This window comes from Sebastes umbrosus, chromosome 22, assembly GCF_015220745.1.
Source record: "Sebastes umbrosus isolate fSebUmb1 chromosome 22, fSebUmb1.pri, whole genome shotgun sequence".
NCBI classification, from domain to species: Eukaryota; Metazoa; Chordata; class Actinopteri; order Perciformes; family Sebastidae; genus Sebastes; species Sebastes umbrosus.
In genome coordinates, this window is record NC_051290.1 from 11,427,101 (window position 1) to 11,455,029 (window position 27,929).

Consider the following 27,929-nt stretch of genomic DNA (forward strand, 5'->3'; position numbering starts at 1 on the left):
TTGCCAGCTTTTATTCTGAAGGGAAGGGAAGATGTGGCAAAAAGTTGATGCAGAGAATTTAAAATAAAAAGAGTGCATCAGTTTGCGGCTTTCTCCACCTCTCTGCCTGTGAGCCAGCACCTCACCAGAGTTACCCGAGTTTCCTTCAAAATACAATTCCACCGGAAAATAATTTGTGCACGTTTTGACCACATATCATATCACATTTTCTCAGGAGGGTGTTAGAGACACAAACAGAATGTTCTGTACATGCTTACAAAGATATATACATATAACATGACACATGGTTGCAAGAGCAGTAGGAATATAAAGTATTACATGCACAAATAAGTGCAAAATTAAGTATTACAGGTAGGTTTGTTTAGGAGATGATGTGGTCAAACCCAGTCTAGTTAGTGTATGTGAGCTTTGTGTAAAAGGGAAAGAAGCACAGACTCAAAGAGAAAGTGGAAGAAAATGTCTGATCCAAAGCTAAATTTTCATGCTTTAGGATACACAAAGTAGAAGCATTTCTCAGAAGCAGATTAACAGTGTTTTTTCAAACATATAAAAAAAAAACAGGAAGGAAAGAGACAGAGAAGTAAAACAGGAAGGACAGAGACAGAGGCTTTTCTTAGAAAAATTATTTGTAGACAACATATGAGCTCATATTTACTGTAGCTGAGACGTAACTACTCACTCACATGCTTTAAAGTGGAAATACTTGTCAGGAGCAGAGTAACAGTGTCAGTGCTGGAGGTGAGGATGGGACACACTTTGTTCTGCGTGCTGGGGCTTTTCTGTGAGTACATCAGTGACTTTCTCTGTTTTGTTGCCATTGATAAAACTTTTTAAATGCCTGAGGTTAGGATATATTTAGGGCTGTCAATCGATTCAAATATTTAATCGCAATTAATTTTATGATTGTCCATAGTCCATGCACTGTACATAATCAAGATTAATTGTAAATTAATCGCACATCTTTTATCTGTTCAAAATGTACCTTAAAGGGAGATTTGTCAAGTATTTAATAGTTTTATCAGCATGGGAGTGAAAAAAAACTATGCTTGCTTTATGCAAATATATGAATATATTTATTATTGGAAATCAATTAACAACACAAAACAATGACAAATATTGTCCAGAAACCCTCACAGGTACTGCATTTAGCATAAAAATATGCTCAAACCATAACATGGCAAACTCAAGCCCAACAGGCAACAACAGCTGTCAGTGTGTCCGTGTGCTGACTTGACTATGACTTGCCCCAAACTGCATGTGATTATCATAAAGTGGGCATGTCTGTAAAGGGGAGACTCGTGGGTACCTATAGAACCCATTTCCATTCACATATCTTGACGTCAGAGGTCAAGGGACCCCTTTGAAAATGTCTGTGCCAGTTTTTCCTCGCCAAAATGTAGCGTTATTGAGCTTCTTTTGCGACAATGTACACCACAGTATGACCAGTATCTTTATTCAAGCTTTAAAACTGAGCCCACTACAACCTCCGAAAGATGTTTTGCGTTAATGCGTTAAAGAAATTAGTGGCATTAAAACAAATTTGCGTTAACTTGTTATTATTTTTTTAACTTTTACAGCCCTATTCTATATATATATTAAATTATGCAGATTGTGAACTAGAGACATACAGCATGCTGTAAACTTGTTTTTATCAGTTTCTGCCACCTCAAAAACTTTTTGGTACCCAGCATTCTTCCCAACTGTAGAGTGAGAACGTATTACTGTGATGACAACACTCTGAATGTGGCCATCACCGCAACACTTCTCTGTATGTGTAAAGAGGAACTGAAGTTAAGTTTATGTCAACTCACGCTGACAAGCAGCGTATTGGCTTGTTACTGCTCTAACTCTAATTGACATCAGTTACACACCCGGGCAAACTCACAGAATAGTTTGTTTCAGGGGTTTTTATGATCAGCATTTATGAGCATCTGATCTTGTGTTCTGTTGCATTTGTGTTTAAAATTTTGAACTTGTTTAAAAACAATTTGAGGAAACTAAAGATACAGTAACTGTAGTATGTAGGATTTAGTAACATCTAATGTTGTGTTTGCAGATTGCAACCAACTGAGTACGCCTCCGTTCACTTCTCCATTTCTAAGACTGTGGTAACGTGAGACACCGAGTGCAAAACTGTTGTAACGCTGTTCACCACGTTCAGAAGCCATCCTTACCATAATAACACTACTTTAGGAGCAACGGTTTCAGATGATTAAACACTAATGAAAACATGGTTATGAATATTATATTTCATTTTTGTTAATAGATCCCCCTAAATGCTACACACTGTTCCTTTAAAGGAGAACTACTCCCATTTTCAAAATTCATACATGTTATTTCTTTTTTATTCACATATCTTGAGGTCAGAGGTCAAGGGACCCCTTTGAAAATGGTCATGCCAGTTTTTCCTCGCCAACAATTATCGCAACTTTTGTAGCGTTATTTAACCTGCTTCATGACAAGCTAGTATGACATCATTAGTACCAATGGATTCCTTAGGTTTTTCTAGTTTCATATGATGCCAGTATCTTCTAGCTTTAAAACTGAGCACCCTACAACCTTAAAATCACAAGTTGCATTAATAAGTTAAAGAAATTAGTGACGTTAAAATGAATTTGCATTAATGCATCATTATCGCGTTAACTTTGACAGCCCTACCGTAAAGTTTTCTCTGTTGATTTTATATTTCTCTTTGACTGTTAATTATTATTATTATTATTATTTGATTTGTTTCTGTCAGTTTGATAATGTCTGATAAAGTTTCTAATTTTATTTTAGCTCTTAATATACTCCTCTACTGTGGACACGCTCAAGGTAATTATACAATTGTCTTGTTTTATATATTCACTCAAGATGAATCTCCACCAACTGTATCACTCTTCACCACATCCTATTTCTGTTTGCTCTGTTTTGTTAATGTACGATAAATATATTGACAAAAAACGAAAACACATTTCACTCTCTGCATCTTGTGTTGGTTTCTAGATGCTGTGCTGACCATTGAGCCAAACTGGTCCACTTTCTTTACCGGAGAGTCTGCTACCTTCATATGTGACATGAGGGACAGAAAAGACACCGATTGGTATTACACAATCTGGGGCGGTCGTCTGATATTTCCCAGCTACAACCCACATAAGAGATATACATTACAACCTCTAGATACAGGCTACAGTGGTGAATACCAGTGCCGTGGTAATCTCAAGAGTCAAACAGATTTTAAAAGAGAAAGTAATAAAGTCTCTCTAACTGTATCAGGTAAGTGATCAAAGTTTTACCACCATGACCAAGTTCACTAAAAGAACGTATTCATTTATGAGCCACTAGGGGTGTAACTATTCATCTACTACATCGATGTATCGATTTATATTCCTACGATCCAACTACATCATAAGTACTCGGCAAGTTGTCCTTCATGGGGGACGTATATCGTTCTAAAATCAATTTGCAAGGTAAATAATCGATTGTATCAATTCTAAGAATTTGTATTTAGTCACAACAAACGTTACATGGATGTATTTTTTAGCACTTTTATTTGTAAAGAAATGTTAAACGTTACTCCGGTTCACGTTCCCTGTGTATAACGTCATCGACTTTGCCGGCTCTGCAGCGTGAGCGTGCATGCAGATGAACGGTGCCCCTTTGCCGAGACTCCTCGCTCTCTCACCCGGTAGCGGCGTGGAGGGAGACGGGCACCGGTCTGCATGAGCTGCTGGCGTTGCGGTGCAGAGGAGCCGGTTGGTAGAGTTCCACTTTGGGTGCGTTACGTGACAAGGTGTTATCAATCCACTCCACGAGGGCGGCGTCACTAATAGGTGTTTTCCCCGTGCAAATTTGTTTTTTATTCAGAGAAAATTACCCTTTACCCGTTGATATCAATGTGCATCACTCAGCATCACGCAGCATCACGCAGCATCAGCCTCACGTATCCAGCCGGAAAGCAGACGATCCGCGAGACAAAGCATCACGGGAGTAAAGTAAAAAACAAAACAGAAATTCAACTAACGCTAGTCTAACATAGTTTTAAAAATGTTTTTACGTATGAAAAGATCCCAAATGAACACTGTAAGCAGACTACTTGATTTCGTCGTTCATTTAACTTGAATAGAAGCTGGTTTATTCTATTTTTTGTTAAATATTGCACTGCCTTGTATCTTGAGAACTGAATCAGCGGGTCCTGAAGTTGCACTTTTTATTATTTTCATAAAAAAGGTGTATGTTTTTGTCATTAATCGTTGTTTACTTGTTTATATCCATAATTAATTTATCCCTGATTCCCTTACAAGAAAGACTTTGAGGAATCCTGACCTGCACTGTCCAGTATCAGCTATTTATTTCACAGTCATACTGATTGAATTTTTGGGAAAAAAAAGTTATTATATCGATTTCAAGTCATTGAATCGTATCGCTCTGGATGAGCCAAATATCGCCCTTGAATCGTATCGGAACCATGGAAATTGATATGTATCGTATCATTGTAAAAAGGTATCGTTACACCCCTATGAGCCACGTTGATATTATCACCCTGTTTAGCAAAGTGTTCATATTTCATGTTTAAATGTTGTTAATCTAATGTAAAAACTAGTTTGGATACTAATTCTCCTTATTAGTGATAACAGTAATGTATCAAACAGGGTGAGTGTGGAGCCTCCTCCAGGGGAAATGTACTCATTCATTACTAAATGAACCATGAGAGTCATTATTTATTATAGTAAGAGTAACTATGGCAACTTCTTCTGTCTCCAACTTACTGTTGAATTCTAATTATGTTAAAAACTAGGGCTGTCAAAGTTAACACAATAATAACACATTAACGCAAATTTGCTTAAACGCCACTAATTTCTTTAACGCATTAATGCAACTTGTGATTTTAAGGTTGCAGAGGGCTCAGTTTTAAAGCTAGATACTGAAGATACTGGGATCTTATGAAATTAGAAAAACCTAATGAATCTATTGGTACCAACCATGTCATACTAGCTTGTTGAGAAGGAGGTTAAATAATGCTCCTAACTTACGCTAAATTTGGGCGAGGAAAAACTGGCATGGCCATTTTCAAAGGGGTCCCTTGACCTCTGACCTCAAGATATGTGAATGTAAATGGGTTCTATGGGTACCCACGAGTCTCCCCTTTACAGACATGCCCACTTTATGATAATCACATGCAGTTTGGGGCAAGTCATAGTCAAGTCAGCACACTGACACACTGACAGCTGTTGTTGCCGGGCTTGAGTTTGCCATGTTACATGTTGCTGGACAATATCTGTCATTGTTTTGTGTTGTTAATTTATTTCTAATAATAAATATATACATACATTTGCATAAAGCAAGCATATTTGTCCACTCCCATATTGATAAGAGTATTAAATACTTGACAAATCTCCCTTTAAGGTACATTTTGAACAGATTAAAAATATGTGTGTGTGATTAATTTGCGATTAACTATGGACTATCATGCAACTAATTGCGATTAAATATTTTAATCGATTGACAGCCCTATTAAAAACATAAATCACTGATACATTTTAACATTTGGTCATATGTTCCTTTAATTTAACTGACTTACTAAAACAAGGTATGACCTGTGTTACACAGACAAAGATGTGATCCTACAAACTCCTGCATCCACCTTGTTTGAAGGAGAATCAGTGACTCTTCGCTGTCGGCATCGTGATCAGACAAAGAAGAAGAATGCTGCCTTCTACAAAGACGGATTGTCTATTGAAATTGACACAAACCATCAGTCACGGATGATATCAAAAAACACAGTTCAACTAATGTCAGATGGGAGTTCTTACACGTGTAAATTTGATGAGGACGAAGAATCGGATCCAATAAAACTGAAACGTAAGTAATTTTAATACTAAGGAGTAGCAGACATGTAGCATTCCCAGAGTGAAGCACAGTGATGATTTCTCTGAATTATCTTCGAGACACTAAACACTTAACAAAGGGAAACAAGAGAAGGCTGTGTTAAAATTGTCATCCATTTTCACAGTGTGTTTGTACTCACTTTAATCCATGTTAGGTTAACTTAAACAACTTCAGTGGTTAATAAGTGTGAAACATGAGCATAGTTTCTATTGATCTTCATGAGTTTACTATACCTTAATAATATACACATTTAAAACAGTGATTCATTATTTTATATATTATTATCTACAATTACCTGTAGCACCAAGAAGGAAGGATGAGTTAATGTTATTCATTTTCATTATCATTCAAACTGGACTAATTCACAGAGACAATAATGACCTTCTTTATGTCTTTGTTCTAAACTAAACAGCAAAACCAAAGGCCCAACTGAGAGCTGACAGGAGATACATTCTAGCAGGAGGCAATGTGACCTTGACCTGCTCTGTGAGACCGTCATCATCTGGTTGGAAATACTTCTGGTACAGAGGCAACAAAACCTCTGAACCCCTGACCACACAAGATGATGATCTCCTCTCAAATGGACAAATCCGTGTCCCACAAAGAGGACTCTACTGGTGCAGAGGAGGAAGAGGAGATCCTGTTTACTACACAGAGTACAGTCATCCAGTCGGTAAGAAAAAAATGGTCTAGTTGATAATTCATAGAGTACTTATTAATACGATTTAAGACTAACCCAAAAAAAATTATGTTTAACCTTTTCTATCTTTTGTATTTGGGGCCGGTTGATCATGAACAGTCACTAACAGGGCTGTTGTGACCCCGCAACCCAACTGGCCTGAGATATACTCTGGAGAGACGATCACTCTCACATGTGTAATTGAGGATGGAGGAGACGCTGAGTGGGAGTATGCATGGGCAACATCCAACTCATACACACCTCAAAATCCAAGTGAACACAAGATTAGACCATCACACAGTGGAGACTACAGCTGTAAGGGCACAATGAAAAGTGAAAAGTCTTCAACAGAGTGGAGTAATCCTTTCACATTGAGAGTATCTTCCAGTAAGTCATAATTTTAATCTGAATGTAAACAAAATATTTTAAATGTTAGTTTGGTTCATATATTTTAAGACAGTACACCTTCACACCTATATTACACATTTGGAGAAAGACAATTTGCAGTGCGTAAACTACCAACGATCCATCACAACATGTCTTCATTCTGTGAAATCCCTTTCTTACAGGTAAACCTCAGCCTGTCCTCACCGTGTCTCCATTATGGCTGAGTCCTGGAGACTCAGTAACTCTGAACTGCAATGTTACAGATCCATCTGCAGGATGGAGGTTCTACTGGTATAAGGCTGTTCACAAACCAAGAGACAACTCCTACAGTTATGAGCTGCTACCTGGCAGCACCAATGGGACTGAACAGGATTCCTACATCGTTCATGGACAGACACACACAGCAGGATATGTGTGCAGAGCTGGAAGAGGAGATCCAGTGTTTCACTCTGACTACAGTGAACCTACGTTTGTCTGGTCTGGAGGTAGGTCTGTTTTGACTTTTACATTATTGAACAATGGATGAAATGTACTTGTTGTGATGACATTTTCCCACACACCAGCATCAGGTCATACATGCCATCCCTGCACTAATTGCATAAATGTGCACTGTGTTACACTGTTAGACAATTCAGAGCCGTTTAAGCCTCAACAATGAAAATGATTAAATCCACAATAAACCTAAAGGATTATTTTCATTGTGGTCTTTTTAATCTTAATTTGTTGTGCTTTGTTTTTCCCATCATTGTGTGTTTTTCAGATTTTCATTCAGCAGCATCTCTCACAGTGAGTCCTGACAGAGCGCAGCACTTTGACAACGAGTCAGTGTCCCTGAGCTGTGAGGGAAACTCCACCAAGTGGAGAGTGATAAGGTTATCTGAATCTGGCTCCCTGGTTCCCTGTACTATCTTGGGGACAATGACTGGATCCACATGCACCATAAACCGTTCCTGGAATAGTGGAGTGTACTGGTGTGAGTCTGAAACAGGACAGTTCAGCAATGCAGTCAACATCACTATAAAGTGTGAGTTTTGATTAAAAGATTTTTGTTTCTGAAGTATTTCAACTTTCTATCATATAGATTGAAATCTGTAGGTGACTAGTGTTAACCAAAATTCTTTTCAAAATGAGTTACTTGATATCTCTTTTAACAAGCCATTAAACAAACTTGGTTTGTTCCAGTGTAATGTTTTCTAACAACATGTCATATGGATTTTATTGCCCACTGACGTTTTTATGACAAAATCCATCCACTATTTATTTAATACTCGAGGTAGCTGTAGAGTTATCTGACTCTAGATTGGCTCCTCAGTTACACCCACAATCATAATAAGTTAGTAGACTATTCTGTAGCACACTGCCACAAAGTTCACATTGAAAATATTTAGTATTCAATATAATTGTAACAATGTACATCACCAAAGTGCCACCTCTTCCATCATTCAATGCCAGGTATTTGGGGAGCTACTATATGCATCTGTATAATAAATTCAAAAATATCAAATTTATTCTCATCATTGTATGTCAACTTGTTCAACCTGCACCAGCTGATCTTTCTGACCTAAACTTCTTATTCTTTTATCTTTTTACAGATGGAGATATTATCCTGGTGAGCCCTGTCCATCCTGTAGCTGAGGGACATCCTGTCACTCTTGGCTGCAAGCTGAAGACAGAAAAGGTTCTTCATGATGTGGATTTCTATAAAAATGACAAACTCATCAAAAAACATACCAATGGGGAGCTGATTATCTCTGCAGTCTCAAAGTCAGATGAAGGCTTTTATAGATGTGAAGGAAAAGAGTCACCAGAAGATCGGTGGAGTTGGACATCAAAAGAGAGTTGGATGTCAGTTAAATGTGAGTTTGATTAAGTTTCTTTTTTGTAAACTGTTACAGTCTGAGATTTAAAAAAAACCCCAGTTATAACTGAAAAAGTTCAAAAGGGTCCCTTGACCTCTGGCCTCAAGATATGTGAATGAAAATGGGTTCTATGGGTACCCACAAGTCTCCCCTTTACAGACATGCCCACTTTATGATAATCACATGCAGTTTGAGGCAAGTCATAGTCAAGTCAGCACACTGACACACTGACAGCTGTTGTTGCCTGTTGGGCTGCAGTTTGCCATGTTATGATTTGTGCATATTTTTTATGCTAAATGCAGTACCTGTGAGGGTTTCTGGATACTATTTGTCATTGTTTTGTGTTGGTTATTGATTTCCAATTATAAATGTATACATACACTTGAATAAAGCAGCATATTTGCCCACTCCCATGTTGATAAGACTATTAAATACTTGAAAACAATTTTTAAGGTACATTTTGAAAAGTCTTGTTCACATTTTGACCAGTAGGAATATGAAGTATTACATGCACAAATAAGTGCATACAATTAAGTATTACAGGTATGCTGTGGTCAAACCCGGTCTAGTTATGTGAGCTTTGTGTAAAAGGGAAGGAAGAACAGACTTAGAGGAGGAAGTTGGAGAAAACGTCCGATCCAAAGCTACGTTTTGATGCTTTACGATACACAAAGTAGAAGCATTTCTCAAAAGCAGAGTAACTTTGTTTTAAGTTAGTGAACATGTCAAAGTAAAAATGGAAGGAAAGACAGATAGGCTCCTCTTAGGAAAATTATTTGTAGACAACATTTGAGCTCATATTCATATGAGACGTAACTACTTGCTTTAAGGTGGAAAAACTTTCAGTGACTTTCTCTGTTTTGTTGCCATTGATAAAACTTTTTAAATGCCAGAGGTTAGGATATATTTAGGACTGTCAATCGATTAAAATATCTAATCACTTTTAATCACATGATTGTCCATAGTTAATCGCGAATTAATCGTACATTTTGTATCTGTTCAAATTGTACCTTAAAGGAAGATTTGTCAAGTATTTAATACTCTTATCAACATGGGAGTGGGCAAATATGCTGCTCTATGCAAATTTATGTATATATTTATTATTGGAAATCAATTAACAACACAAATATCTTCCAGAAACCCTCACAGGTACTGCATTTAACATAAAATATATGCTCAAATCATAACATGGCAAACTGCAGCCCAACAGGCAACAACAGCTGTCAGTGTGTCAGTGTGCTGACTTGACTATGACTTGCCCAAAACTGCATGTGATTATCATAAAGAGGGCATGTCTGTAAAGAGGAGACTCGTGGGTACCCATAGAACCCATTTTCATTCACATATCTTGAGGTCAGAGGTCAAGGGACCCCTTTGAAAATGGCCATGCCAGTTTTTCCTCACCAAAACTCTATCTAACTTTGTAGTGTTATTTAACCTCCTTCATGACAAGCCAGTATGACTTGGTTGGTATCAATGGATTCCTTAGGTTTGTTTTGTAGTTTCATATGATACCAGTATCTTCACTCTAGCTTTAAAACTGAGCCAGCTACAACCTAAAAATTGCAAGTTGCGTTAATACGTTAAAGAAATTAGTGGCGTTAAAACAAATTTGTGTTAACGCGTTAACTTTGATAGTCCTACCGTAAAATTTTCTCTGTTGATTTTATATTTCTGTTTGAATGTAAATTATTATTTTTATTTGATTTGTTTCTCTCAATTTGATAATGTCTGATAAAGTTTCAAACTTTATTTTAGCTCTTAAAGGGACTCAGAAATTGCTTGTTAATAGCGACACCTGTGGCCGTTAAGTCAACGAAAGTCAGCGTCCTGTTGCTCGCGCTTGTCCACATAGACATGAACGAGCATTGATCAACACAATGAGGCGACACACACCAGCTAAAACCACAATATCGCTCTATATTTCACCTGCTTGGCAGTAATGTTAGCTGACCAGACAAAGATCTCTCCATGAATCACTGCTGATCCTAGTGTTGTCCTGCTTCAGCCTCCCGACCGCGGTCAGAAGGAACAGGGGAGACACCGGAGTTTTAGTCGGACACGATAACGTTACAGTCTATTCACTGAGCAGCAGGAAATGACACGGGAAACCTTTGTTGGTCTGGAGGAGCTGCAGCATTTATTTCTGCACAACGACCACTGTACATTCACTAGATATTCTCAGAGATACTAACTCGTCTGCAGTGTGTAGTGAGCGCGCATGCACGTGAGAGGTGGAGCGAGATAGCGAGTGAGAACGAGCACGGTGTGTGAGTGAAGGCATGCAGTGGAGCAGACACAACATCGACTCCGGCCCTGTAGACCAAAGCTACGGTCTCCCCTGTGTCTTCTGGCCGCGGTCGGGGGGCTGGAGCAGGAAGAGTTGACACTGTTTAACAGACGGGCTTCACTAGATATAAATTTGCGGTTTTGGTGCTTCCGTGTAGTTTGTGTTGGAACAGCGTAGCCACACACGACCGCGCATAGGACACCGACCCGCAATGATTTATAAGAGTGTCAGTGTAAGAAGTTACAAACAGTACCTTTAATATCCTCCTCTACTGTGGACACGCTCAAGGTGATTGTACAATTGTCTTGTTTTATATATTCACTCAAGACGAATCTCCACCAACTGTATCACTCTTCACCACATCCTATTTCTGTGTGCTCTGTTTTGTTAATGTACGATAAATACATTGACATAAAACGAAAACACATTTCACTCTCTGCATCTTGTGTTTGTTTCTAGATGCTGTGCTGACCATTGAGCCAATCTGGTCCACTTTCTTTACCGGAGAGTCTGTTACCTTCATATGTGACATGAGGGACAGAAAAGACACCGATTGGTCGTACACATTCATGAAGGACGGTCATGGATTTCTCCGCAACAACTTGGATAAGAGATATACATTACAATCTGTAGATACAAGAGACAGTGGTGAATACCAGTGCTTTGGTTCTCTCAAGGGTCCAACACCTTTTAGAAAAGAAAGTACTAAAGTCTCTCTAACTGTATCAGGTAAGTGATCAAAGTTTTACCACCATGACCAAGTTCACTAAAAGAACGTATTCATTTATGAGCCACTAGGGGTGTAACGATTCATCTACTACATCGATGTATAGATTTATATTCCTACGATCCAATTAAATCGATATGTACTCGGCAAGTTGTCCTTCACGGGGGACGTATATCGATCTAAAATCCATTTGCAAAGTAAATAATCGATTGTATCGATACTAAGAATTTGTATTTAGGCACCACAAACGTTATATGGATGTATTTAGCATTTTTATTAGTAAAGAAATGTAAAATGTTACTCCGGTTCACGTTCCCTGTGTATGACGTCATCGACATGCGCCAGCTTGCCAGCTCTGCCGGCTCTGCAGCGTGAGCATGCATGTATCTTGAGAACTGAATCAGCAGGTCTTGAAGTTGCACTTTTTATTATTTTCAAATAAACGGTGTATGTGTTTGCCATTAATCGTTGTTTACTTGTTTATATCCATAATTAGTTTATCCCTGATTCCTTTACAAGAAAGACTTTGAGGAATCCTGACCTGCACTGTCCAGTATCAGCTATTTATTTCACAGTCACACTGATTGAATTTTTGGCAAAAAAAGTTACTGTGACACAAGCAGTGCATGTAAACTACCAACGATCCATCACAACATGTCTTCATTCTGTGAAATCCCTTTCTTACAGAGAAACCTCAGCCTGTCCTCACTGTGTCTCCATTATGGCTGAGTCCTGGAGACTCAGTAATTCTGAACTGCAATGTTACAGATCCATCTGCAGGATGGAGGTTCTACTGGTATAAGGCTGTTCCCAAACAATCAAACAACTCCTACAGTTATGAGCTGCTGCCTGGCAGCACCAGTGGGACTGAACAGGATTCCTACATCGTTCATGGACAAACACACACAACAGGATATGTGTGCAGAGCTGGAAGAGGATATCCGGTGTTTCACTCTGACTACAGTGAACCTAAGTTTGTCTGGTCTGGAGGTAGGTCTATTTTGACTTTTACATTATTGCACAATGGATGAAATGTACTTGTTGTGGAGACATTTTCCCACACACCAGCATCAGGTCAAATGTTGAGTATTACTTTCTAAAAAACAACGATGTTGGCTGATGCATCTGCTAGTCTGGACTAGAGATGTTAATAATTAATAGTTAATTAAAAATATTTAATTAAAAGCTGAGCAAATTTCAGAGGAGTAGCCTGTCACTTAAAGGAGAATAGCTGGTCTACCTTAACAGCCCACCAACAACGGCATGGTACCAACAACACAGATTTTCTTTACATTCAACAATTCTCTCCAAAATGCATTGTATACATAAATTACACACTCGCCTTTTATGCTTGCTCTCTTCTGCGCGTCTTCTTTTTGGGATTCAAGTGGATGTTATACACCCAGAGGGCAGTAAAGCAATTAGTGCATGCTTGCATTAATGCCTTCTTGAACTGCTGATTCCTGTACAGTTTGCATACATGCCATCCCTGCACTAATTGCATAAATGTGCTCTGTGTTACACTGTTAGACAATTCAGAGCCGTTTAAGCCTCAACAATGAAAATGATCAAATCCACATAAACCTAAGAGATTATTTTTATTTTGGTCTTTTTAATCTTAATTTGTTGTGCTTTGTTTTTCCCATCATTGTGTGGTGTTTTTCAGATGTTCATTCAGCAGCGTCTCTCACAGTGAGTCCTGACAGAGCACAGCACTTCGTCAAAGAGTTAGTGTCACTGAGCTGTGAGGGAAACTCCATCAAGTGGAGAGTGATAAGGTTTTCTTATCATGGCTCCCTGTCACACTGTACTATCTGGGGGACAATGACTGGATCCACATGCAACATAAACCGTTCCTGGATAAGTGGAGTGTACTGGTGTGAGTCTGAAACAGGACAGTTCAGCAATGCAGTCAACATCACTATACAATGTGAGTTTTGATTAAAAGATTTTTGTTTCTGAAGTATTTCAACTTTCTATCATATAGTTTGAAATCTGTAGGTGACTAGTATTAACCAAAATTATTTAAAAATGAGTAATTTGATATCTCTTTTAACAAACCATTAAACAAACTTAGTTTGTTCCAGTGTAATGTTTTCTAACAAAATATCATATAGATATTATTGCGTTTTTATGACTATATCCATCCATCATTTATTTTATACTCGAGGTAGCTATAGAGTTATCCGACTCTAGATTGGCTCCTCAGTTACACCCACAATCAAAATACGTTAGTAGACTATTCTGTAGCACACTGCCACAAAGTTCACATTGAACATATTTAGTATTCAATATAATTGTAACAATGTACATCACCAAAGTGCCACCTCTTCCATCATTCAATGCCAGGTATTTGGGGAGCTACTATATGCATCTGTATAATAAATTCAAAAATATTAAATTTATTCTAATCATTGTACGTCAACTTGTTCAACCTGCACCAGCTGATCTTTCTGACCTAAACTTCATATTCTTTGATCTTTTTATAGACGATGATATTATCCTGGTGAGCCCTGTCCATCCTGTAGCTGAGGGACATCCTGTCACTCTTAGCTGCAAGTTGAAGACAGAAAAGGTTCTTCATGATGTGGATTTCTATAAAAATGACAAACTCATCAGATATCATACCAATGGGGAGCTGATTATCTCTGCAGTCTCAAAGTCAGATGAAGGCTTTTATAAATGTAAAGGAAAAGAGTCACCACCAGGTTGGCGGAGTTGGACGTCAAGAGAGAGTTGGATGTCAGTAAAATGTGAGTTTGATTTTGATTTAGTTTCTACAAAATTCATTTACAGGTTCCACAAGCTTTATGAAGTGCATTGTGAATCTGAATGAATATGAATTTTATAGTTATTTTCTATGAAATAAGCATGTAACCTGTTATGAGCCCCTCAAAGATTCTGATTCAAGAACCGTTATGAACCAGAATCTGAATTGTTAAAATCCAAATGGTACCCAACCCTAATCGTGGGTTTATGCAAGTGTATTTGAGTGTATGTGTTTTAATACTATCTATTCATGATTTATGTGTATTTGTATTTGTGTGTATATTCTAAAGATGTACCAGCGTCCGGGCCTGAAAAGAGCTCTCCATTTCCTGTGCTGTTGATTGTTGGACTGGTTTGTGGAGTTTTACTGATTATTCTCCTGCTGCTGTTTCTGTACCGCTACAGAAAGTCAAAAGGTGAGATCTTTTCCTTCTGATAATAGACTGATTCTGATGTATTTACATGTGCTGTAGTAACAATAGAACAATTTACAATACAAAACCATGTAACAGCAAATTTTATTTTTTTTTAAATTTTTTTACAGATTCATGCTTTAAGAGGTTGGTACAACACTCTCTTCTCTCATTCTGAACATAACAGCAGTAAATTACACGTTCCTTATTAAATCCACTATATTTACTTCCTGTTTTAGGCCCACCAGGTCTCACAGCACCAATCAGGGTCCTGCTACAGACCACATGATCAACCAGGATGAAACTCAAAGCAGAGTATATGCGTCTCTTCTCCATGGTCAGCCTTAATCCTGATAATGTTTATCATTTATCGTTAACTCATTTCTATTTCTGGTTATCTGTTTTAGAAGATAGTAGAATTCATATTATTGGATTGAAGTGATTAAAATGACCTTGGTTTGATTCTCACTGCTCTGTAGGTGATTTGTGTCTCTATGAAACAATCCAAGGCGCTGAAGAACCTGGAAATGGTACAGTATATACTTTGTGTTTAACATGGAGCAGTTTGAAATACTAGGATAAATAGTTTAAGTGATTGATTGATAATCCATTAAGTTTAAAAATGTCTATATTTTAAGTGAATCCAGTGATGTCATATATTCTTTGACTGAGCTTAAATCATTGATTGCTAAGAAAGGTGAGTGCTTTATTTCATGTAGTGAGAATTGTAATAGTTGAGATGCTTTTGTACTTAAATAAAGTAGATAATTGTCTTGTCATGCATTCATCTGATCCTTCCAACAGGAGAGAATAATGAACCAGAGGAGAGAGTTTACACAAATGTGACGACAAGATCAGCTGCAGGTACAGTCAAGTAGAAAATACTTTCTACTACATATAAATATTCTATATAATGAAAGTTTTATTGTGCGTTGTGCTGCCTGCCTGACACTATTAACACCACCATAGATAATTGTATTAAAAAACACTCAGTGACATGAGTAAAACGTCATAAAGCACCTTTAATTCTTACATAACCCTAAATTGGTTTTCTTACAGATCAATGAAGACATCTGTATGAACACAACCAATGGAAATAGATGGCAACATGAAAAACCACATCCTTGTTTAAACTGTATTTTGTGTAATTATTGTTTGCACTTCTGCTATCCTATAGGCCAGTATTTTGTACAGTTAACCTAGTAGCAGATCATTTAAAGGAAATGCATCATATGGCTTTGATATTCTGTTGTCCTTGGTACAAGACTACAGATTATTACATATAATAATTAAATGTATTTAGTGTTTATGTCATGTATTTCTTTGTCGGTACAGTGTAATATCACTTTGTTTTTTAATGCAGGCTGGTTCAAAAATCAGCAAAAAGAACTTGTTTGAAATATTTGAGCTTCAGTACCTTGGTGATAGTTCAGCTATAAAATCAGCATCTCTTTCAGTTTTGATGAAAAAGCTTTACACATTTATAACATTTAATCTGTTATCAGACAACATATCAAGTTTCCGTCTGTCTTTATAAAAATCGTTTGATTGATACTGTATGTATTTTAGTTTCACCTGGATGAATTTAGTATGTTTTGTTATGTTTGACCATTTTATGCATCAATAAACTTCCAGCACAAAGCTGTCAGCAGTGTTTCTAATTGTCATTTCTTTCTCTAAAAACTGATTTTAGATTAAATCTAAAATTTTCAACAATTGTAAACTAGAGAGAAACAAAAAAATAACTTGACAAACTACTGATGCTTTGTGCTCACTTATACATTTTTACTTAATCTTTACCATTCAAAGAAAGAAAGATTCACATGTACTCACAGAATAACCTCAGCACACCGAGCAAAGTGCGTCCCGTCCAGCACTGACACTCCGACTCTGCTTCTGAGAAACTGTTTCAGCTGGCACGAACCTGAAACTTCTGCACGTGAGACAAAAAAGAAAAAAGTATGTTTTAATACTAATTTGGGCTCAGCTTTTATACATTTTGACCTCTTCTTCCTTCCTCTTTCACAAAACAAGTGTAAGTCGACGTTCATTTGTTATTTGATGGCACAGAAATAGCATGTAAATACTGAATATCAAACATAAACATATATAAACACATTCAGTATGTATAATGTACTGCATAGAAACATGCATTTGATACTTATTTAATGTAATACACTTCATAATTAATAACATAAAAAATATGACCAGGGATATATTGCGTACTCTGACAGAACGATAATGATGATGATGTTTATTTGATTACTAACAATAAGCAAGATAATAAAATGAACTTCATATTTATGTCTTTATCTGCTTACTACTCTTCAGAGTGGAGCCTATCCCAGCATGCATTGAGCTAGAGGTATGGAGAGACTTAGCTGTGGCCATATTCCATATTACAATACATTATATAACTGTAAAACATACTCACTGAGAAAGTTTGCCCCGGCTGGTGGACGGTGCTTGGTATTTCCTCAACTGATCCCAACATGGCGGCCGGGTCACAAACGTTCTCATTTTACAGCTAAACAGTACACTACAAGATGATTCTGAAAACATTTGAGATGAGAAACAGACATTACAGTAACACCATATTGATTCATATTTGATCAGCGCTCCCCAGTTTGACCATTTGATCGGTGTTCGTGAGTGATTGACAGCTGCTTCTGTTGAATGAACAGCCAATAGGAACGCTCTCTCTCTGAAATGACCTGTGATTGGCCAAAGTCTCCCTTCACGGGCTAGATTTTTTAAAGCCTGAAAACAGAACCATGCATTACTCAGGAGGGTATTAGAGACACAAACAGGATGTTCTGTACATGCTTACAAAGATACGTACACGTGACATGAAACATGGTTGCAGGAGCACATAATACACAAAATGATACACAAAGTAGAAGCATTTCTCAGAAGCAGAGTAACAGAGTCAGTGCTGGAGGTGAGGATGGACACACTTTGCTCTGCGTGCTGGGGCTTTTCTGTGAGTACATCAGTGACTTTTTCTGAGTTTAGCCCTCACACCACTTCGTTGGGTTTGACCACATTGACATTTTGACACACTTACACTTCCTGCTCAGCCACTGCAGATGGCATGCAGGGATAGGATTGCATCAAGTAGTAAATAATTATTATAATAAATAATTGTTGGACATTTTGCATTGTATAATATCTATCACAGTGGTGTTTTGTTCACATATCACAAAAGAGCACTAATGGAAATGATATAATGAACTATCTACTATAATCCAAATTCACAGTATTATCAGAGATTTTGGTTTAAAAATTACTTTTAAAGATGAAGATGACTTCCCATTTTGTAACACAGCAGAACAGAGAGATGATGTGGATTGCAAAAATGATGTTGTGGTCAAACCCAGTCTAGTTATGTGAGCTTTGTGTAAAAGGTAGGAAGCACAGACTCAGAGAGGAAGTTAAAGAAAACGCCCCAAAGCTACATTTTTATGCTTTACGATACACAAAGTAGAAGCATTTCTCAGAGGCACAGTAACAGTGTCAGTGCTGGAGGTGAGGATGGGACACACTTTGCTCTGCGTGCTGGGGCTTTTCTGTGAGTACATCAGTGACTTTCTCTGTTTTGTTGCCATTGATAAAACTTTTTAAATGCCTGAGGTTAGGATATATTTAGGGCTGTCAATCGATTCAAATATTTAATCGTGATTAATCGCATGATTGTCCATAGTTAATCACGATCACATCTTTTATCTGTTCAAAATGTACCTTAAAGGGAGATTTGTCAAGTATTTAATAGTCTTATCAACATAGGAGTGAAAAAACTATGCTTGATTTATGCAAATGTATATATTTATTATTGGAAATCAATTAACAACACAAACCGTGACAAATATTGTCCAGAAACCCTCACAGGTACTGCATTTAGTATAAAAAATATGCTCAAATCAGAACATGGCAAACTCAAGCCCAACCGGCAATAACAGCTGTCAGTGTGTCAGTGTGCTGACTTGACTATGACTTGTCCAAAACTGAATGTGATCATCATAAAGTGTCTGTAAAGGGGAGACTCGTGGGTACCTATAGAACCCATTTTCATTCACATATCTTGAGGTCAGAGATCAAGGGACCCCTTTGAAAATGTCCGTGCCAGTTTATCCTCGCCAACATGTAGCGCACGGTTGGAGCGTTATTTAGCTTCTTTAGCGACAATCTATGCTGCAGTATGACCAGTATCTTTACTCAAGCTTTAAAAATGAGCCCACTACAACCTCCGAAAGATGTTTTGCGTTAATGCGTTAAAGAAATTAGTGGCATTAAAACAAATTTGCGTTAACATGTTATTATTATGTTAACTTTGACAGCCCTATTCTTTATATATTAAATTATGCAGATTGTGAACTAGAGACATACAGCATGCTGTAAACTTGTTTTTGTCAGTTTCTGCTGCCTCAAAAACTTTTTGGTACCCAGCATTCTTCCCAACTGTAGAGTGAGAACGTATTACTGTGATGACAACACTCTGAATGTGGCCATCACTGCAACACTTCTCTGTATGTGTAAAGAGGAACTGAAGTTAAGTTTATGTAACTCACGCTGACAAGCAGTGTATTGGCTTGTTACTGCTCTAACTCTAATTGACATCAGTTACGCACCCGGGCAAACTCACAGAATAGTTTGTTTCAGGGGTTTTTATGATCAGCATTTTTGAGCATCTGATCTTGTGTTCTGTTGCATTTGTGTTTAAAATTTTGAACATGTTTAAAAACAATTTGAGGAAACTAAAGATACAGTAACTGTAGTATGTAGGATTTAGTAACATCTAATGTTGTGTTTGCAGATTGCAACCAACTGAGTACGCCTCCGTTCACTTCTCCCTTTCTAAGACTGCGGTAACGTGAGACACCGAGTGCAAAACTATTGTAATGCCGTTCGCCTCGCTCAGAGGCCATCCTTACCATAATAACACTACTTTAGGAGCAACGGTTTCAGATGATTAAACACTAATGAAAACATAGTATGAATGTTATATTTCATTTTTGTTAATAGCTCCCCCTAAATGCGGCACACTGTTCCTTTAAAGGAGAACTACTCCCATTTTCAAAATTCATACATGTTATTCCATTTTCATTTACATATCTTGAGGTCAGAGGTCAAGGGACCCCTTTGAAAATGGTCATGCTAGTTTTTCCTCGCCAACAATTAACGTAACTTTGTAGCGTTATTTAACCTCCTTCATGACAAGCTAGTATGACATAGTTGATACAAATAGATTCCTTAGGTTTGTTTTCTAGTTTCATATGATGCCAGTATCTTCTAGCTTTAAAACTGAGCCCGTTACAACCTAAAAATCACAAATTGCATTAATGAGTTAAAGAAATTAGTGGCGTTAAAATGAATTTGCATTAATGCATCATTATCGCGTTAACTTTGACAGCCCTACCGTAAAGTTTTATCTGTTGATTTTATATTTCTGTTTGAAAGTAAATTATTATTATTATTATTTGATTTGTTTCTGTCAGTTTGATAATGTCTGATTAAGTTTCTAATTTTATTTTAGCTCTTAATATCCTCCTCCACTGTGGACACGCTCAAGGTAATTATACAATTGTCTTGTTTTATATATTCACTCAAGACGAATCTCCACCAACTGTATCACTCTTCACCACATCCTATTTCTGTGTGCTCTGTTTTGTTAATGTACGATAAATATATTGACAAAAAAGGAAAACACATTTCACTCTCTGCATCTTGTGTTGGTTTCTAGATGCTGTGCTGACCATTGAGCCTAACTGGTCCACTTTCTTTACCGGAGAGTCTGTTACCTTCATATGTGACATGAGGGAAAGAGAAGACACCGATTGGTATTACAGATTCATGAAGGATGGTCATGAAATTATGCAATACAACTCTGATAAGAGATATACATCACAATATCTATATAGTGGTGAATACCAGTGCTTTGGTTCTTTCAAGACACAAACAGATGTTAAAAGAGAAAGTAATAAAGTCTCTCTAACTGTATCAGGTAAGTGATCAAAGTTTTACCACCATGACCAAGTTCACTAAAAGCACTTATTAATTTATGAGCCACTAGGGGTGTAATGATTCATCTACTACATCGATGTATCGATTTATATTCCTACGATCCAACTACATCGATAAGTACTCGGCAAGTTGTCCTTCACAGATGACGTATATCGATCTAAAATCTATTTGCAAGGTAAATAATCGATTGTATCGATACTAAGAATTTGTATTTAGGCACCACAAACGTTACATGGATGTATTTTTTAGCACTTTTATTTGTAAAGAAATGTTAAACGTTACTCCGGTTCACTCTCCCTGTGTATAACGTCATCGACATGCCTCAGCTCTGCCCGCTCTGCAGCGTGAGCGTGCATGCAGATGAACGGCGCCCCTTTGCCGAGGGTCCTCGCTCTCTCACCCGGTAGCGGCGTGGAGGGAGACGGGCACCGGTCTGCATGAGTGTCTGGCGTTGCGGTGCAGAGGAGCCGGTCGGCAGAGTTTTACTTTGGGTGCGTTACGTGACGAGGTGTTATCAATCCACTCCACGAGGGCGGCTTCACCAATAGGTGCTTTCCCCGTGCAAATTTGTTTTTTATTCAGAGAAAATTACCTTTTACCCATTGATATCACACAGCATCACGCAGCATCACTCAGCATCAGCCTCACGTATCCAGCCGGAAAGCAGACGATCCGCGAGACAAAGCATCACGGGAGTAAAGTAAAAAACAAAACAGAAATTCAACTAACGCTAGTCTAACATAGTTTTAAAATGTTTTTACGTATGAAAAGATCCCAAATGAACACTGTAAGCAGACTACTTGATTTCGTCGTTCATTTAACTTGAATAGAAGCTGGTTTATTCTATTTTTGTTAAATATTGTACTGCCTTGTATCTTGAGAACTGAATTAGCGGGTCCTGAAGTTGCACTTTTTATAATTTTCAAATAAAAGGTGTATGTATTTGCCATTAATCGTTGTTTACTTGTTTATATCCATAATTAATTTATCCCTGATTCCCTTACAAGAAAGACTTTGAGGAATCCTGACCTGCACTGTCCAGTATCAGCTATTTATTTCACAGTCACACTGATTGAATTTTTGGGAAAAAAAAGTTATTATATCGATTTCAAGTCATTGAATCGTATCGTATCGTATCGCTCTGGATGAGCCAAATATCGCCCTTGAATCGTATCGGAACCATGGAAATTGATATGTATCGTATCATTGTAAAAAGGTATCGTTACACCCCTATGAGCCACGTTGATATGATCACCCTGTTTAGCAAAGTGTTCATATTTCATGTTTAAATGTTGTTAATCTAATGTAAAAACTATTTTGGATACTAATTCTCCATATTAGTGATAACAGTAATTTATCACACAGGGCAGGTGAGTGTGGAGCCTCCTCCAGGGGAAATGTACTCATTCATTACTTAATGAACCATGAGAGTCATTATTTACTACAGTAAGAGTGACTTTGGCAACTTCTTCTGTGTCCAACTTAATGTTGGATTCTAATCATGTTAGAAACTAGGGCTGTTAAAGTTAACGTAATGATAACACGTTAACGTAAATTCGCTTAAACGCCACTAATTTCTTTAACGCATTAACACAACTTGTGATTTTTAGGTTGTAGAGGGCTCAGTTTTAAAGTTAGATACTGGATATAAAACAAGAAAACCTGATGAATCCATTGGTACCAACCATGTCATACCAGCTTGTTGAGAAGGAGGTTAAATAACGCTCCAAATTTGTGAAAAATTTTGGCGAGGAAAAACTGGCAAGGCCATTTTCAAAGGGGTCTCCTGACCTCTGACCTCAAGATATGTGAATGAAAATGGGTTCTATGGGTACCCACGAGTCTCCCCTTTACAGACATGCCCACATTATGATAATCACATGCAGTTTGAGGCAAGTCATAGTCAAGTCAAATTTAGACAGTTGACATCACAGTAATAAGTTTTCACACTACAGTTGTGAAGAATGCTGGGAACCAAAAAGTTTTTGAGGTGGCAGAAACTGACAAAACAAGTTTACAGTTTACAGCAAATTTGTTTTAATGCCACTAATTCCTTTAATGCATTAATGCAAACGATCTTTCGGAGGTTGTAGTGGGCTCAGTTTTGAAGATAGAGTGAAGATACTGGTATCATAAGAAACTAAAAAACCTAAGGAATCCATTGGTACTAATCATGTCATACTACGACGCAGCTTGTTGCAAAAGAAGCTAAATAACACATTTTCAAAGGGGTCCCTTGACCTCTGACCTCAATATATGTGAATGAAAATGGGTTCTATGGGTACCCACGAGTCTCCCCTTTACAGACATGCCCACTTTATGATAATCACATGCAGTTTGAGGCAAGTCATAGTCAAGTCAGCACACTGACACACTGACAGCTGTTGTTGCCTGTTGGGCTGCAGTTTGCCATGTTATGATTTGAGCATATTTTTTATGCTAAATGCAGTACCTGTGGGGGTTTCTGGACAATATCTGTCATTGTTTTGTGTTGTTAACTGATCTCTAATAATAAATATATACTTACATTTGTATAAAGCAGCATATTTGCCCACTCCCATGTTGATAAAAGTATTAAATATTTGACAAATCTCCCTTTAAGGTACATTTTGAACAGATTAAAAAAATGTGTGATTAATCATGATTAAGTATTTTAATCGACTGACAGCCCTATTGAGAACATAGATCACTGATACATTTCAACATTTGGTCATATGTTCCTTTAATTTAACTGATTTACTAAACAAGGTATGACCTGTGTACAGTGTTTTTACTCAACTTAAACAACAACTTCAGTGGTTAATAAGTGTGAAACATGAGCATAGTTTCTATTGATCTTCATGAGTTTACTATACCTTAATAATATATACAGATTTAAAACAGTGATTCATTATTTTCTATATTATTTTCTGCAATTACCTGTAGCACCAAGAATGCTAGATGAGATTATATTATTCATTGTAATTATCTTTCAAACTGGACTAATTCACAGAGACAATAATTATCTTTTTTATGTCTTTGTTCTAAACTAAACAGCAAAACCAAAGGCCCAACTGAGAGCTGACAGGGGAGACATTCAAACAGGGGGCAGTGTGAACTTGACCTGCTCTGTGATGCCGTCATCATCATCTGGTTGGAAATACTTCTGGTACAGAGGCAACAAAATCTCTGAACCCCTGACCACACAAGATGATGATCTCCTCTCAAAAGGACAAATCCGTGTCCCACAAGGAGGACTCTACTGGTGCAGAGGAGGAAGAGGAGATCCTGTTTACTACACAGAGTACAGTGATCCAGTCGGTAAAGAAAAAATTGTCTAGTTGATAATTCATAGTGTACTTAAGAATAAAATTTAAGACTAACCCAAAAAAATGTATGTTTAACCTTTTCTATCTCTTGTGTTTGGGGCCTGTTGATCATGAACAGTCACAAACAGGGCTGTTGTGATCCCGCAACCCAACTGGCCTGAGATATACTCTGGAGAGACGATCACTCTCACATGTGAAGTTAAGGATGGAGGAGACGCTGAGTGGGAGTATGTATGGATAACACCCAACTCATACACACCTCAAAATCCAAGTGAACACATGATTAGATCATCACACAGTGGAAACTACAGGTGTAAGGGCACAATGAAAAGTGAAAAGTCTTCAACAGAGTGGAGTAACACTTTCACATTGAGAGTATCTTCCAGTAAGTCATTATTTTAATTTTGCTGAATGTAAACAAAATATTTTAAATGTTAGTTTGGTTAATATATTTTAAGGCAGTACACCTTCACACCTGTATTACACATTTGGAGATAAATAATTTGTTTTTAGGACATAAACAGTTCATGTAAACTACCAACGATCCATCACAACATGTCTTCATTCTGTGAAATCCCTTTCTTACAGAGAAACCTCAGCCTGTCCTCACTGTGTCTCCATTATGGCTGAGTCCTGGAGACTCAGTCACTCTGAACTGCAATGTTACTGATCCATCTGCAGGATGGAGGTTCTACTGGTATAAGGCTGTTCCCAAACCAGGAGACTACTCCTACAGTTATGAGCTGCTACCTGGCAGCATCAATGGGACTGAACAGGATTCCTACATCGTTCATGGACAGACACACACAGCAGGATATGTGTGCAGAGCTGGAAGAGGAGATCCAGTGTTTCACTCTGACTACAGTAAACCTAAGTTTGTCTGGTCTGGAGGTAGGTCTGTTTTGACTTTTACATTATTGCACAATGGATGAAATGTACTTATTGTGCTGACATTCAGCACAGCCGACAACCTCGCAGTTAAACCAATTGATGCGGTGGAGACTTTTACTGGGAAAGTGGCTGCATGTGTCCACGACAATACACGCAGCATCGTGGCTACTAACTCTCCCAGACCGGTTAAGTGGGGACTCAATTATCTGTTTTGCTCATACACTGCAGCTGGTGATAAATGATGGATTTATTCTGTTTGTGCATCGGCTTATCGTTGCAGCTGGGCAGCTTGTTAGACACTAAAACCACAACACCGTTGCATGAAACGCATTCATCTTTTCGGTTAACGGTTAATAATTGGTTAACGAGTTTTGGCTATCAGTTACAAAGATAAAATTAGCATCCCTAGTCTGGACTGAATTTTAACAATATTCATCTTCACACGTAATTTGTTGTGCGTATTTGTTCAAACTTTTTAAATTAATCCAATATTGTAAGGCTACTACATTACATTTTTAATTAACTTAAATGTTGTTGTTTTTTTATCTTAAAAATACAGTTACTTAAATGTGTACTGTAGTATACAGTAAGGTCGAGGCATTGGTACTTTCTATTTTGTTTTTCTTCTTTCCTTCCATCCACTCCTTTCTCCTTTCCTCTATCCTTTTCTAGTTAGTTTTTATGTCTTTTCTTCCTTCCTTCTATCTATGTTTCATCTTTTCCTTCTCTCTTTCCCCCAAGCTTTTAAATGGAGGACTTTTAGTTGTAATTGAGTATTTATTTATTTTGATGATGCTACTTTTACATAAAGGTACCCTATGGTAGCAACAACACAGATTTTTTTACATACAACAATTCTCTCCAAAATGCATTGTATACATAAATTATACTCTCGCCTTTTCTGCTTCTTCTCTTCTTCGCGTCTTCTTTTTGGGATTCAAGTGGATGTTATGCACCCAGAGGGCAGTAATGCAATTAGTGCATGCTTGCATTAATGCCTTCTTTGAACTGCTGATTCCTGTGTAGTTTGCATACATGCCATCCCTGCACTAATTGCATAAATGTGCACTGTGTTACACTGTTAGACAATTCAGAGTCGTTTAAGTCTCAACAATGAAAATGATCAAATCCACAATAAACCTAAAGGATTATTTTTATTGTGGTCTTTTTAATCTTAATTTGTTGTGCTTTGTTTTTCCCATCATTGTGTGTTGTTTTTCAGATTTTCATTCAGCAGCGTCTCTCACAGTGAGTCCTGACAGAGTGCAGCACTTTGACAACGAGTTAGTGTCACTGAGCTGTGAGGGAAACTCCACCAAGTGGAGAGTGAGCAGGTTTTCACCATCTGGCTCCCTGGTTCCCTGTACTATCTGGGGGACAATGACTGGATCCACATGCAACATAGACCGTTCCTGGATAAGTGGAGTGTACTGGTGTGAGTCTGAAACAGGACAGTTCAGCAATGCAGTCAACATCACTATAGAGTGTGAGTTTTGATTAACAGATTTTTGTTTCTGAAGTATTTCAACTTTCTGTCATATAGTTTGAAATCTGTAGGTGACTAGTATTAACCAAAATTCTTTTCAAAATGAGTTACTTGATATCTCTTTTAACAAACAATTAAACAAACTTGGTTTGTTCCAGTTTAATATTTATAGGAAAATGTCATATGGATTTTATTGCCCACTGACGTTTTTATGCCAAAATCCATCCACCATTTATTTTATACTCGAGGTAGCTGTAGAGTTATCCGACTCTAGATTGGCTCCTCAATTACACCCACAATCAAAATAAGTTAGTAGACTATTCTGTAGCACACTGCTACAAAGTTCACTTTGAATATATTTAGTATTCAATATAATTGTAACAATGTACATCACCAAAGTGCCACCTCTTCCATCATTCAATGCCAGGTATTTGGGGAGCTACTATATGCATCTGTATAATAAATTCAAAAATATTAAATTCATTTTCATCATTGTACGTCAACTTGTTCAACCTGCACCAGCTGATCTTTCTGACCTAAACTTCTTATTCTTTGATCTTTTTACAGACGATGATATTATCCTGGTGAGCCCTGTCCATCCTGTAGCTGAGGGACATCCTGTCACTCTTCGCTGCAAGTTGAAGACAGAAAAGGTTCTTCATGATGTGGATTTCTATAAAAATGATAAACTCATCAAATATCATACCAATGGGGAGCTGAATATCACTGCAGTCTCAAAGTCAGATGAAGGCTTTTATAGATGTAAAGGAAAAGAGTCACCAGAAGGTTCGCGGAATTGGATGTCAAAAGAGAGTTGGATGTCAGTAAAACGTGAGTTTGATTTTGATTTAGTTTCTACAAAATTAATTTACAGGTTCCACAAGCTTTATGAAGTGCATTGTGAATCTGAATGAATATGAATTTTATAGTTTTTTTCTATGAAATAAGCATGTAACCTGTTATGACCCCCTCAAAGATCTGATTCAAAAACTGTTAAGAACCCAGAATCTGAATTGTTAAATCCAAACGGTACCCAACCCTAATCGAGGGTTTATGCAAGTGTATTTGAGTGTATGTGTTTTAATAATATCTATTCATGATTTATGTGTATTTTGTATTTGTGTGTATATTCTAAAGATGTACCAGCGTCCGGGCCTGAAAAGAGCTCTCCATTTCCTGTGCTGTTGATTGTTGGACTGGTTTGTGGAGTTTTACTGATTATCCTCCTGCT

The 27,929-nt window shown here is 37.5% G+C and overlaps 2 protein-coding genes across 3 annotated transcripts in view; both read left to right on the forward strand.

Annotated features, from left to right (window-relative positions):
• LOC119482166 overlaps nucleotides 1–27,929 on the forward strand; it is an 88,992-nt gene that overhangs the window by 34,996 nt on the left and 26,067 nt on the right. Inside the window, exons 6-10 of the mRNA XM_037759587.1 lie at nucleotides 6,668–6,934; nucleotides 7,117–7,419; nucleotides 7,695–7,958; nucleotides 8,527–8,790; nucleotides 11,543–11,812. Of these exons, the coding sequence (XP_037615515.1) occupies nucleotides 6,668–6,934; nucleotides 7,117–7,419; nucleotides 7,695–7,958; nucleotides 8,527–8,790; nucleotides 11,543–11,812 (1,368 nt within the window). The remainder of the gene's footprint in view (nucleotides 1–6,667; nucleotides 6,935–7,116; nucleotides 7,420–7,694; nucleotides 7,959–8,526; nucleotides 8,791–11,542; nucleotides 11,813–27,929) is intronic.
• LOC119481376 (putative high affinity immunoglobulin gamma Fc receptor IC) overlaps nucleotides 1–27,929 on the forward strand; it is a 43,220-nt gene that overhangs the window by 13,899 nt on the left and 1,392 nt on the right. Inside the window, exons 2-5 of one of the 2 annotated variants that reach the window (XM_037758235.1) lie at nucleotides 13,477–13,740; nucleotides 14,300–14,563; nucleotides 14,870–14,995; nucleotides 15,124–15,139. In XM_037758235.1, coding sequence (XP_037614163.1) covers nucleotides 13,635–13,740; nucleotides 14,300–14,563; nucleotides 14,870–14,995; nucleotides 15,124–15,139 — 512 coding nt within the window. In that variant the 5' untranslated portion in view covers nucleotides 13,477–13,634. Of the gene's footprint in view, nucleotides 1–13,476; nucleotides 13,741–13,957; nucleotides 14,564–14,869; nucleotides 14,996–15,123; nucleotides 15,140–27,929 lie in introns of those variants that run through there. The other variant, XM_037758234.1, reaches the window with a different exon arrangement.